At 30.4% G+C, this 13,579-nt stretch overlaps 1 protein-coding gene across 2 annotated transcripts; it reads right to left on the bottom strand.

Annotated features, from left to right (window-relative positions):
- Positions 1-326: 326 nt before the first annotated feature.
- On the bottom strand, positions 327-13,323 carry LOC132747069 (death-associated inhibitor of apoptosis 2-like). Of its 2 annotated transcripts, none has more exons than XM_060736376.1 (8): positions 13,181-13,323; positions 12,229-12,292; positions 7,402-7,572; positions 6,846-6,982; positions 5,759-5,798; positions 5,295-5,429; positions 3,264-3,485; positions 327-1,617 (listed from the first exon to the last, which is right to left on the bottom strand). In XM_060736376.1, exons 1-8 carry the CDS (start codon positions 13,265-13,267, stop codon positions 1,385-1,387), a joined length of 1,089 nt encoding a protein of 362 aa, XP_060592359.1. In that variant the 5' UTR covers positions 13,268-13,323; the 3' UTR covers positions 327-1,384. The 2 variants fall into 2 exon arrangements, with proteins under 2 accessions (XP_060592359.1, XP_060592368.1); XM_060736385.1 differs by having other exon boundaries at positions 5,295-5,426.
- Positions 13,324-13,579: the final 256 nt, after the last annotated feature.

Here is a 13,579-nt window from a genome sequence, read left to right as displayed (position 1 = left end):
ATCAATGTTGCCTAAGTATAAACAAGGTCGCTTCAGCCAATGTTTGTAAGATATATAATCTACAATATGAAAAACAAGATCAAGAAGGAAGGGCGGCATTCAATCAAACGCATCCCCTAAGTAAAATATATTTTTAGAAAATTATCATCTTAATAATGAACACTTTGCAAACAAAAGTTCAAATATGGAATGATCCTCGCAAAATGTATAAAAAAAACAACAATAAAAGATACTACTTTGTCAATATAACATGTTCATTTTACAGTACAGAAACTGATTAAGTTAACATCGATTTATACTATTTATACTATTAACTAATAATCAGTTTTTCATTACTGTTCTATCAGGTATTCAGTTAACAGAAATGTAATAATTGAAAAAATCAAGATTAATCTACTTGTCAAGTTAAAACATATCACGAAATCGAATGCCTTTTATAGCTGCTTACTATTATACTGCAAACACTTTTCTCATTACATTTAAAATGTAAACAAGTCAATTCACTGTCACTTTATGCATGGAAGAATAACACTCTGTAATTAAAACCGCATTTTGACACCAATTAATATAACATGTCTGACTGAAAAAACAATAAGGCTGTGCAATTTCCATGCCATTACACATGTACCTATAATTCGGTGATGAGTCTTGTTAATGGCAGTGTTTTCCCTATACATTTGGGACAGAGGGCAGATGTATATGTTGAAAAGATTTTCCAGATTTAAAAATCCTGTATGCTGTGATTTAGGTTATTACCATACTCATAATTTTATATATTTTTATGTATATAATTATGCTTCTAAATATGTAAAATTCATACTGCAAATATTGTACTCATTAAAATACATCAATTCATTTCTTATTGAAGAATTTGACTTATACTTTATAGAAAATAAATTATTTCTTATAGATAATAAATTTTTAGTTACCTCCCTTTCTTAAAATGAAAATGTAAAATCTGTAATTTCTTTACAAATAATGGTTTTTGAAACTTACAATATTGGTAAATCTTCATTTGAGCATTATATTTATGATATAAAACCATAAAAAATGAGTTACATGATCTTCAAAATGATTATTTCTAATAGTATTGACATCTAAGTGATTAAACTGTACATTTTGCTTTTGTCTATTTATTATTTATTATAACATAGTTACACAGTATTGCTGATGAATAGAAAATATTCAGCCAGGTTTGTTATGCAAGAATTCATATCACAAGTCGTCAAATACGTCACACGAAAGACAGTTGACTTTGTTAATGATTGCCGAATGTGTGTTTGTTTGTTTTCATTTTCAAACAAATCAGAAATGCAATATGTGAAAAGTTACTTGAAAGAGTTTATGTCTCCATTATTCTGGAGGAAACAACTTGGTTCATATTTTACCTCCTTACATTCATCAAAGCTTTGACTGGAGTGTTGCACACTGGACAAATATCATAAAGTAAGTAACATATATTGCAGAACAAAAGATGTGGCCATGGGCAACTTAGAAACACAACTTCACGTAATCTGGTCATACAATGGCGGCAAAAGAGTATGTTTCTCAGCCTTTGGTTTTCCATGTTCAACTCCCACATCTCATCAATTCCATCACATGAAATATCAAGCGAGGCTGTAAAATATTTAAAAAAAACTACTGAATATTTTTAAATAAAAACACAAAATGATAACTATTAAAATAAGGACAACGCAATTTTATAAACGAAATTATATCACAATTTTAAAAAGGGTACACGCTTAAAAAACAAACATTTCATGTCGCTGTCTATAAAATGTTTTGTTGCAGTGTTTTCTTAATAAGACATGATATCATAAAAAGCGTTGCTTGTGTGAATAATCTAGAATAATTTTTTGAGAACGATAGTTTATTTATTGTGGAACAAATATTAAAGACCTGAATTGATGAAAACGGTAATCGTATATGAATCAATAAAGCAAACATCACATTTATACCATGGTTATAGCAAATGATATTAATATTAAATTAAAAAACAAAAGGGACACATACTTAAACGATTAAGAATATTTATGAAAATGGTAAATGATTATTTATATATCAGTTTAAAACTTGTTGTAGAGATGATGCACTTTCAGAACTAAACCATACATTTGTAAAAAAATTCTTGACCTATAGCCATGCTCTTAATTGATTAATTGAAACTATAGGCAAATTTTCCTTTGTTAAATACTTCTGGCTTTTCATATTTTCATGTTTATGTTAATTAAATGGCCCGTAAAGAAGAACATGTTGTCCCGGGACCGTGAGTTGAACAAATTTGATAGAACTACACAAAGCAATTCTTCTTTAAATCAATAAAGCAAACATCACATTTATACCATGGTTATAGCAAATGATATTAATATTAAATTAAAAAACAAAAGGGACACATACTTAAACGATTAAGAATATTTATGAAAATGGTAAATGATTATTTATATATCAGTTTAAAACTTGTTGTAGAGATGATGCACTTTCAGCACTAAACCATACATTTGTAAAAAAATTCTTAACCTATAGTCATGCTCTTAATTGATTAATTGAAACTATAGGCAAATTTTCCTTTGTTAAATACTTCTGGCTTTTCATATTTCATGTTTATGTTAATTAAATGGCCCGTAAAGAGGAACATGTTGTCCCGGGACCGTGAGTTGAACAAATTTGATAGAACTACACAAAGCAATTCTTCTTTAAATCAATAAAGCAAACATCACATTTATACTATGGTTATAGCAAATGATATTAATATTAAATTAATAAACAAAAGGGACACATACTTAAACGATTAAGAATATTTATGAAAATGGTAAATGATTATTTATATATCAGTTTAAAACTTGTTGTAGAGAGGATGCACTTTCAGCACTAAACCATACATTTGTAAAAAAAATTCTTAACATATAGCCATGCTCTTAATTGATTAATTGAAACTATAGGCAAATTTTCCTTTGTTGAATACTTCTGGCTTTTCATATTTTCATGTTTATGTTAATTAAATGGCCCGTAAAGAGGAACATGTTGTCCCGGGACCGTGAGTTGAACAAATTTGATAGAACTACACAAAGCAATTCTTCTTTTAGTTAACATAATAATTTTACCTATACTTTCAATTTGCAAACGAATTATAATATGTTTAATTGGTATCTCCCCCCCAGCCAGTTGTATAGACTCTCCAATTCAAATGCTGACATACACAATATTAGTAGTTCCATACATTGTATTAGCAATGAAACCATTTAAAAATAAAGTGCACTACATACGTGTTTGAGTTCTGAATGCTTCCGTTGGTCCACTGTATGAATTTGTCACTGGAGGCAATTCGGACATAACAACCGATTCAATGCTAGCGCTCTTTGATGACTCTGAACTAAAATAATTTATGCCAATCTGATTCTCTGGTGTGCCTTGGACCGAGGCGGATGCTTCATCTTCTAATTCGAAGATTTTCTCCATCAACATTGTGGCATTTAATGCCCACCCATCTTAAATATTAATAAGCATGCATTACAATGTTGTTTATGACTGTTTATTTCTATGTTATGGTTTTTACTTTATTATGTATATATACCTGTACTTGTCAGATTTTGTTGATTGGTGATGTTCATCTATCATTTCGTTTTTAACAAGCTTGCATATCTGTATAATGTAGTTTATGTCATTGGTGTTACTCATGGAATAATTTAATTCTATTTATTTGGTTATCTAAAAAAAGATGATCAAAAAGTTAACAAGTGTTTGCATCTCATCCATTGTCGGGAAAATCGCGAATTTATGTGATTTTTTTATATATATAGTTTAATTTTTAATTATTGATCTCTGAAGAGATTGATTTGCTATATCTTTATCTGAATACATGTAGCTTACAACTTAATTAACTAATTTAAAGCATATTTAGTTTCATCATCTTGTTTGCATAGAACATGCTAAATTATTTAGGCCATTCATAAAAATTACTGTCTATATTTGCTGTTTCTCGACATCATATTCGTAATGATGTAACAGTTATTATATGTCATTTGATGCATGTGTGAATTGTATAGATTGTAGTTTGTCAGCCTTTGCCAAAGCTGATTATTGCAAATAACCTATTGAATTGAAAGTATTGAATATATATCTTTTCCGTAAAACATTGTGTTCCTCACATATGAGAATAAAATGATAATAATCTACAATTATTGCCCTGTAGGTCACTTCTTCAGTAAGGTATAAAGATATATATCAGTCCTTGTTTGAAAATTGGAAGAAAATGTATATCCAACTCCATTACAGTATAAAATATGCTTTACAACAGAAACCAGATTTGGCTTCTCACTGCAGCAATCACTTAATAACAATGAATAAATTTTCGATACGGTGCAATTGTTTGAATGTATGATTTTTTAACCAGATTTCTTCTCACAAACGTAATAAACAATTGACAGGCCCCAGTAAACACCAGCATTTTTTGCACTTAGTATACGTTTACAAAATTTGAAGGAACGCTTTCGAGCTCCTTACACTTAACATATCTTCATATCTTTGCCGAATTATTTAGTAGTGTTAAAAATTTAGCATAGCCGTAGGTGTTAGTTCAAACTATTAAGTGTTTCATAAGAAAGAACACTTTCCCAATAAGTAAATGTAAAATCCGTTCGAGTCAAATACTACGCTGAGATTATTAAAGTTCTTTGCTTTTTCGAGTTGAATGTCACAATAGGACCACTGTTCGTTTTCTGTCAAACCACTCCGCTTTCTTAAAACAATCATTTTTGTTTTTTCCATGTTGACAGTTAATTGCCAAAATTTAAATTATCAAAGCTCCATTTCATCGATAGTATCCGCCATTAAAATCATGTCGGCAGCATAGAGAAGTAATATTATACCTAAACTATCAAAATCAAGGCTGCTGTCTATGAAATAAAGTTCTAAATTTTCTATAAAGTTAACCCCTACTATCTTAACAATCATATGTAATCCAGTCTAATATTATGATGTTGATCATGTTCCCTGAACTTCTCGGCCAGAATTTTCTATTTGCTACATAAGTCAAGTTTTATCGTCGTACGTATGAACTCTTTGTTATCATTTCTAGAACGGATTACATTAAGGTTATAAATTCAAACGTATCCTTAAGATTTCAAAATATGATGTTAAGAAAAAAATAGTTGGAAGTTTAATATTATCTGTGTTTGTGCACTCATTTCTTAATTCTTCCATATGGCTGGAATCTAGGGGAAAGTAAAAAACCCAGCTTATCTGATGACGTGATATTGCAGTTACGTTAATTAAAAATAAAAAATGTAATCGTTTACCATCTCTATTTCTTATTGCACGTAAGGCGCTTCGTATGACATGATGATTGTAGCCCATCTCTAGTACACTTTGGACAGCAACAGTATGCATTTGGCGTTCTATATCAGCATTGGCAGAACACTCTTTGGTTGCTGCTTATAAATACATAAAAGTCTGATCACAACAAAGTGTTAAAATATGTATTTTTTTTAATTTCTAGTTTCTAGTTCTGTAATATATTTGTCATACATTTTCATTGCATTTTAAATTGTGGTCATTAATTTCAAAGTCCTTAAATAATATATTTTTTGCCCACTGACTACTAGTACTTTCAAAAAAGTTAGAATTGTTACAAATAACGTTTTTGAACAGAAACAAAAATTGCTCGTGGAAATCCTCACAGACTACCACAAAGTATACAACAAGGCTTTTATGGTACCAATTTCAATATTTTCTATATATCATAATTTTAAACTGATCTCACCAGCTTTATTGTTGACTGTAGCCTGGCTGTTTCCATTTGTCTGTTAAAGTAAATAAGTAGATGTATATATCTTATCATAATAAAAACACTGTAAAATATATACATTTTTTATTCATTTTTTAAACCTAAAATGTTTATTGGATGAATATATATTCAAGTACACAAATCTATTATTCTACTCTGTGCTGTGTAAGGCAGATTCTAACTTTTATTAATATCTAGGAAGTAATATCGGTCTGGGTTGTATAAATCGGCTTGTTAATACCGTTTGCGATGACCATCGAGGTCATATGCCCGAGTGGCTGGCATCTTTGCGTCAAGTCGACATACTACTGTGATCCCAAAATGACGAATATGGAAATTTGCATAAGTTACTTTTCAAGTGTTGATTGCCGATATGCATATTTCGCATCCCACGCTTAGGTAAAATATAAAAAAAAATAAGGAAATGAAGAAATCTTTTTCATCTTAAAGAGAGTGGGTTTCTTTTTTTTTCAAGTATAACTTTATTTACCAATCAAATAAAAATGTCAATCTGCTTCTGAGACTGAATTATCTTCACATCGGTGCTAGATTAGCTCAACTTCACACCACATGAAAAGTGAGTCGCGTGTATTAAAATGACGTCTAGCGCTTTTACTGAATGATTAGTTTGACTATGAATGGTGTAATATTCTTCTTATACTTTATCAATTGAAACAGGTAAAGATGAAATTTAACATACGGCGCATTAATTGTTTGTGAAGTATCATTTAGTATGAAATAAAACGTAAACATAATAAATAGAAAATGCAAAAGCAAAACATTTTGAATGTTGTTTAAGAATGTAAAAATATGTATGAAAAGAATAAGCGAATATATTTCTTCATTTAGTTGGTTGTAGGTGAGCGGGTTTCATTGACAAATACTAAAACCGGTTACTTTCTTCTTTGTTTAATATGACAATATCTTAATATCAGGAATTTTATATAAACAAGAACAAAAATTACAAGTTATGATATAATTTTTCATAAAGATTGATTAATTTGTTTTAATGCCAAATAGTATTACCAAGCGTAACATTTCCATGATGACATTTGAAACTTACATTCTGAGAATACTGTACAGCCACTTGTACAATATTCACGAACTCTTGACCTCTCACTTGTTTAACAAATAAACAATCCTTTGACCATCTACTATGTTCGATCCAAGGATCATCTTCTTCTGACCAATGACGAAGACCTGAAAATCAAGTGTATTTACAATCAAATTGAGATTATATTGATATGAATAGCACTTATCCCGTAAGTTATAAAAGATGCGTTTAAACTAAATTCAATAAGCCTCTAAAGACTTGAAAATATAATATGTATATTACCAGTATCTATCTTAGTAAGTGTACACACTTGTATTTTATTTAAAAACAAAAGAAATTAAAAAACATGTTTTCTAATTAAATCAGATAAGCAACACAATTAAAACTATGCCAACATGATTATTTTGATGTTATATTAGGCATATATTTTATACATAAATATCTACACTATCTTGTTTTCATCGCTATTAACTAAATCTTCACATTGTGCGTTTCTGTTTATGCATGTGATAAAATACTTCAGCTCACTAGCAAGTTTCTTCTCCCCTACAGTAAAGATACTTACCAACGCCACACTGGAAGCACCTAACACAGTCACCAAAACCTGCATAGAAAAATCCTGAGGTAGCCAAACTATCTGGTGGTATCACAATGTCTCCACAATCATTGTAGCTTGTCACCCTTGCAGTTTCGCTCTCATATTTGGGATATTTTGGAGGAGTAGATCTGTCAGTGCCTTAAATAATATGCATTTAAATGAATGTAAAATCTATTTCCTTGTTCTTAAAAGTACATCATGTTAATTGATTTAATCGAAGAGATGATTGATATAAAGAGCTTCAAACCCACTCAGTTTACAATCACTACACCAAACGTTGTATTTCTGTTTTGTTTATTTAAATTAACACAGTACAACGCACAGCATAAAATGTGAATCATTAACTATAATACAATTTTATGAGGTTTGCTTGACAAACTTTAATAGCCAATTATGCCTTTGAAAAGCTTATCAATTTTATTTCTCGGAGGCTTTTTATATTTTGTGTTAGTTGTTTTAAAATATACGTACAAAATTAGCTCGGGTATCATTTAAAGCTACCCGTTGTAACCAAGGTTACTATGTCGATCTTTAGTAATTAATACAAATAAAAACATTATATGCGTACACAAGAGCACTGGTAAGGCAATTATTAAAGAAGAGAAGAACTATATATGATTTCATAATGCATGTATATTATGTACAGTGTATTATTATGAATAAAATATCTTTCAATTAAACTCATAAAATTAGTTAGTAGAAAATGTTAAATATCAAGTCGTTTATAACGGTATGTAGTTCTCCTTTGATAACATAGACAACAATGTTCTTACAACAGTCCGAATTGAACTTAGGAGGAATAAGCACAGTCAGCACTGTAACTGAAACTGACTATGATATCAGAAGTTAACAAAAGTGCCTCATGTTGTAGGCAATAGGCCCCGACTTCTTTAAATTTAAACTGAGTTTTTAAAGTATCGTTTAGGCCGTTCAGGCACATTACGCCGGATTAATATACAAGTGTAATAGGATGGGTATTACGGTAATCTAAGTTAACAGTTAATCTAAGTATGTTATAAGTTATTATATATCATACTTATTGCATGGTATATACAATATTATAGTCAACCAATTATTGTTGCAGTGATTATTGAATGGTATAAATAAGCTGAATCTGGCAATGTTAGTTAGGTAATATACAGTACCTATTATGGTCAGTACTACAAGGCTTACCCTTGAAATTCTTAACTAGACTTAGTCCAAAAAAGCAAACGTTTACGTTTATTATTGTCAAAATCATATAAAATATCTCATTGATATAATCTAAATTAAAAAAATAAGTAGAGTTGTTCTTAATAGAAATAAATATCATTTCATTAATATACTTCTAAAATTTGTAAGAACTACTCAAATAATAAAAGCATTGATTGAAATTATTAGTTGTTGTTGCTTAGTCCATCATCTTTATATAGTGGCACATATAATTAAGTCTACTGAGTCCAGAGAATTTACTCCTGTTATAAAAATTTGTGATCGTTTGGTCTCCGTGTAAAGCATTGATTCACATCTGACCACTTAACACAATATTAACTATTGTCAGATAACATACGTTCCTGTTTTTGGTGGAGAGCTTCGTTATTTTTTTTTGTATTTGCTAATTGTTGTGTTCAAATAGAGATAAGTAGAACGAATTTTTTAACATTTACGAGAAACCTCAATATTTACATATTTATTGTACAAAACCGTAAAATAAATAGATCGATTTACGCCTATAAAGAAATCCAAAAAGATTAAATTTACCAATTAACTTACATATTGAATTTTAAATAAAATTGTTAAACCTATATTATTTAATGGTTCTGAGCTTTGGGGATAAGTTAATCCTGACGTTATTGAACGCGTGCAGCTCAATTTTTTAAAACATATCCTTAAACTTTAACGTTCGACGGCAAGTTAGTGAATATACGGTGATACGGGATGCATGCCATTGTCTGTAGATATCGGAAAAAGAATAGTTTTATTTCGGTCCGTCTCCTTCAGAACGAAAATGGTTTAGTACTAATTGTCATATATACTATGTATATAATTATATACTAAGAAATACAATACCGTAAGTATTAATGATAATGATTCTGAACATTATTATCCGCGGATTTATGATTTAAAATCAATAATAATAAACTGCGGTTTCAACAAATTTTGGAATGATCATAATTTTCCCGATACCAAATGGTTGGAATTAACAGTAAGGCAAAAAAATAAATACACATTATTTCATTTACAGGTAATTTTGTCAAGTTTCAAGTTTCAACTGTTAATCTATGGTTTCTTGCTCTGAATTTGATAGAATTAAAAATTATTGCACTTTGGAGTACGAGAGATAAGTTAAATTCCAAAAGCCATTTTAACAAATTTGTAAAAAAAAACTATTGCACGATTAATTTATCTTTGAATACTTTCATTTAAGAAAAGATCTTTTATTTTTGTCTTACTGTTAATTCCAAAAATTTGGTACAAAATTATACCGTATAATGCATAATGTGCCTCTTAGTAAATCACATGTCATAAATATGTTGATATAGTTCAATAATAATTGTCTGATTACAATAATGTATTTAAATTTGTATTAATTCCTCGTCTTATATTTTGATATTTATCCTCATATTACATGTTGTCTACATGTTTGAGTGAAAAAAAGATATGTCGCTGTGTTGTTGTTGATGATCAAATGTTAAGACTAACGTTATTTACGTACGGTAAACTTAAATTATGTACTGGTTGGTATGATTTGTAATGCTTTGAACAAATATCTATCGGTTATTGTATGGTTTGTTTCTTTGTCTACGTTTCCTACATTTATGTAGTTCTTATGCAGCATAAAAATGACTGCCAGAGAGGAATAATTTAGTTAGAATTCAATTCATTTTCCGAAGTAAACATATTGCTAAACCTCACTCACAGAAAATTTAGGAGAATTAAATTAACGACTAGGCCGTTTTGACTTATAGAAATTTCGCCCTTTAACGTATATGGTAAACTTTAGATACAACGCTGACGAAAATTTCATACATAAATTATTTTATCGTTTATTTGTTTTGTTTTCGACACTGCAGACCAAAATGATTTCAAATGGCCAAATTGTTTAAAAAATTACGATTCCCTGAAATGTATGTTTATCAAAACTCTTTATTTAGATTATCTAAAATAGTAACTGTAAACAATGGGGCCATGATGGCGCTGAGTCGCCAAGAAACAACTGAGTCAAGAAACAACTGCTTTTCAGTGTTGGAAATTAACCATTGTCATTCAATTTGAGCATAGAATATGTTTAAACACTAATTTGAAGAAATGCCTTGACCAGGGGTATTTAAGCTTTAGCTTAAACGGCGCCAATCAAATTAATATGAGCAAACTTGATAAAAGACTACCTATGAATGATATAGACAAAGTTAGGTGATCATCCATCAATTAGTTCTTTAGAAATAGAAGTTTAAAGGTATTTCTATTTTTTAGCTTTAGCGGCCCCTTAAAGGGGTCAATCAAATGTATATGATCAAACTTTATAAAAGACTACCTAAGAATGCTACAGACAAAATTTGGTGATCATCCATCAATTAGTTCTATAGAAAAAGACGTTTAAAGGTTTTTCTATTTTTAGCTCTAGAGACCCAAGGGGCCAATCAATATAATATGAGCCAACTTGATAAATATAAGCAAACTTGATAAAAGACTACACAAGAACGCTACAAACAAAGTTTGGTGATCATCCATCAATTACTTTTGTAGAAATTGGCGTTTAAAGGTATTTCTTTTTTTTTAGCTTTAGCTGCCCCCCAAAAGGGGTTCATCACATTAATCTGAGCAAACTTGATATAAGACTACCCAAGAATGCTGCAGACAAAGTTTGGTGATTATCCATCTATTAGTTCTGTAGAAGAAGACGTTTAAAGGTTTTTCTATTTTCAGCCCTTAAGACCCCTAAAAGGGGCACATCAAATTAATATGAGCAAATTTGATAAAAGACTACCTAAGAATGCTACAGACAAAGTTTGGTGATCATCCATCAATTAGTTCTCTAGATATAGATGTTTAAAGGTATTTCTATTTTTAGTTTAGCTGTCCCTAAAAGGGGCCAATCAAATTAATATGAGCAAACTTGATAAAAGACTACCCAAGAATGGTCGGACAAAGTTTGTTGATCATCCATCCATTAGTTCTGTAGAAGAAGATCTCTAAAGCTTTTCTATTTTTAGCCGTAGGGACCCCTAGAAGGGGCAAAATCAAATTAATATGAGCAATTTTGATAAAAAAACTACCCAAGAATACTACAGACAAAGTTAGGTGATCATCCATCAATTAATTCTCTAGATATAGATGTTTAAAAGTATTTCTATCTTTAGCTTTAGCTGTCCCTAAAAGGGGCTAATCAAATTAATATGAGCAAACTTGATAAAACACTACCCAAGAATGCTACAGACAAAGTTTGGTGATCATCCATCCATTAGGTCTGTAGTAGTAGAAGATGTTTAAAGATTTTTCTATTTTTAGCCCTGTTGACCCCTAAAAATATTCAATTGAAATGACATGAGCAAATTCAAGAGTGACTGTCACAAGGATGCTACAGACCAAATTTAAAGTAAATCTGCGCAGCAGTTTCAGATAAGAAGTATCCCCCTTTGATACTAATAGCTCACCCTAAGCTTTCAGCTCTGGTGAGCTAAAAAATTTTAGCTAGATTGTGTTTACATTTATGTACGTGCTTTTATAGCAAACATACATGTAGTTTGAAATAAATTTTAATTACTTATACTGATTTCTTAAATATCATTAACAGTTTGGTTAATTAATACTTACAAGAGCGAAAATCCTGTAGAACTTGTCCTATCTGTTCAATTTCCATCGTCGTCCGTTTCAAGGACTGTAGTAAACACAGATCATTATTAATTAACATTATTACCTGATACCTTATATAAATGTTATTTGGTATTTTTAACTGTTTTCTGAAATTCTAAAAACGTCAACGTTCGCTGTTAAAACAGGTAATAAAACAGTTATTTCATATGTGATTTGGGAACAGTCAAACAGTTGTCCCGAGGTGGAGAGGATAGTGTTTTGAACTGTTACCCTCGGCCTACTACTTAAGTAAAGTCCATTCTTACTACAAAAGGTGGAAAGGCCTATCGTGCATAACCGCGTCCTTGGTCGAGGGGTTAGAGTCGATGATTTCTAATCCAGTTACCTCTCTGGCGTGGGTTCGATCCCCGGGAGATGCTTTGGTAGTTTAGAGCGTAGGAAGGTATTCTAGTACTGGTGTAACTCTCCAGGCAATGGTTAGGAAACTTCCCGCCTATATGACTGAAATACTGTTAGGAAAAGGCGTTAAATGAAGCAAACAAACGTTAGTGCATTATTAAGAAAATAGTTTGTGTTTTGGTTTGATATTAAGACACATCATCACTGTACATATGTGGATATTTCAGCTTTCACAAATGAAGGAGTATTAGGCGCCCCAAGTCAATTCGATCCTCCAGAAATATTAAAGTCCCGTCAGTAGGCACTAGAGTAGAATCACCTACCTTTCATATTCTCCTTAACAATAAAGTGTCAAAATGTGCCTGGCTGGATTATACTACACATTTGATTCAAAGTTATAAATCTTAACAACTTCTTCGTCATGAAGGCAATCTTGTGTAACAAATATCTTAAAACTTTTCGAAACACTTTGTTTAAACTGTTCAATGCTCGCATATCTGTCACCAACTTCTTTACTGGCCAATTTCTCTAATATTTCATTCAAAACTATTACCTTTTGTAATGATTGTATCATTTTTGATGATTTTTCTATACCTTCCTGTAATTCAATCAGATTTTTCTTAAACGTTTCATTCGCCATTTGTTACAGTCTTTTTTCACTGTTTGGAGCAAAAACTGAAATAAGAAGTTTGGAATTTTTCGAACATCAGCTATTGCTTATTCAATAAATAATTGATTAACTGGAATAAATTCAACTATTGGTGTTATCGGACGAACAATTGGCAAAAAACTAAGACAATATTAACTATTTAAGAATGAAAAATGTTCTGCTAAAGCCTGCTTTGATATATTTTGTGTGAAGCGCTAGTTATTATATAATTGCTATTTTTACTCTGTACACATGTCTCATAGTCAAAAACTGAAAACTATTTAGTATGTGTTTGTTTTATTT

This window comes from Ruditapes philippinarum, unplaced genomic scaffold, assembly GCF_026571515.1.
Source record: "Ruditapes philippinarum isolate M1 unplaced genomic scaffold, ASM2657151v2 ctg11872_1_1_1_1, whole genome shotgun sequence".
In the NCBI taxonomy this organism is placed as follows: Eukaryota; Metazoa; Mollusca; class Bivalvia; order Venerida; family Veneridae; genus Ruditapes; species Ruditapes philippinarum.
The sequence above is the reverse complement of the archived record's forward strand: the minus strand, read 5'-3'. Positions and strand labels throughout refer to the sequence as shown.

Excerpts from the sequence above, each read along its gene's own strand:
- LOC132747069 (XM_060736376.1), bottom strand. The coding sequence starts at position 13,267 with ATGGCGAATGAAACGTTTAAGAAAAATCTGATTGAATTACAGGAAGGT. Across the intron at positions 6,983-7,401 it reads GTGCTTCCAGTGTGGCGTTG|GTCTTCGTCATTGGTCAGAA; the intron begins GTAAGTATCTTT and ends CTTGATTTTCAG. Across the intron at positions 5,799-6,845 it reads CTGTACAGTATTCTCAGAAT|ACAAATGGAAACAGCCAGGC; the intron begins GTAAGTTTCAAA and ends TTACTTTAACAG.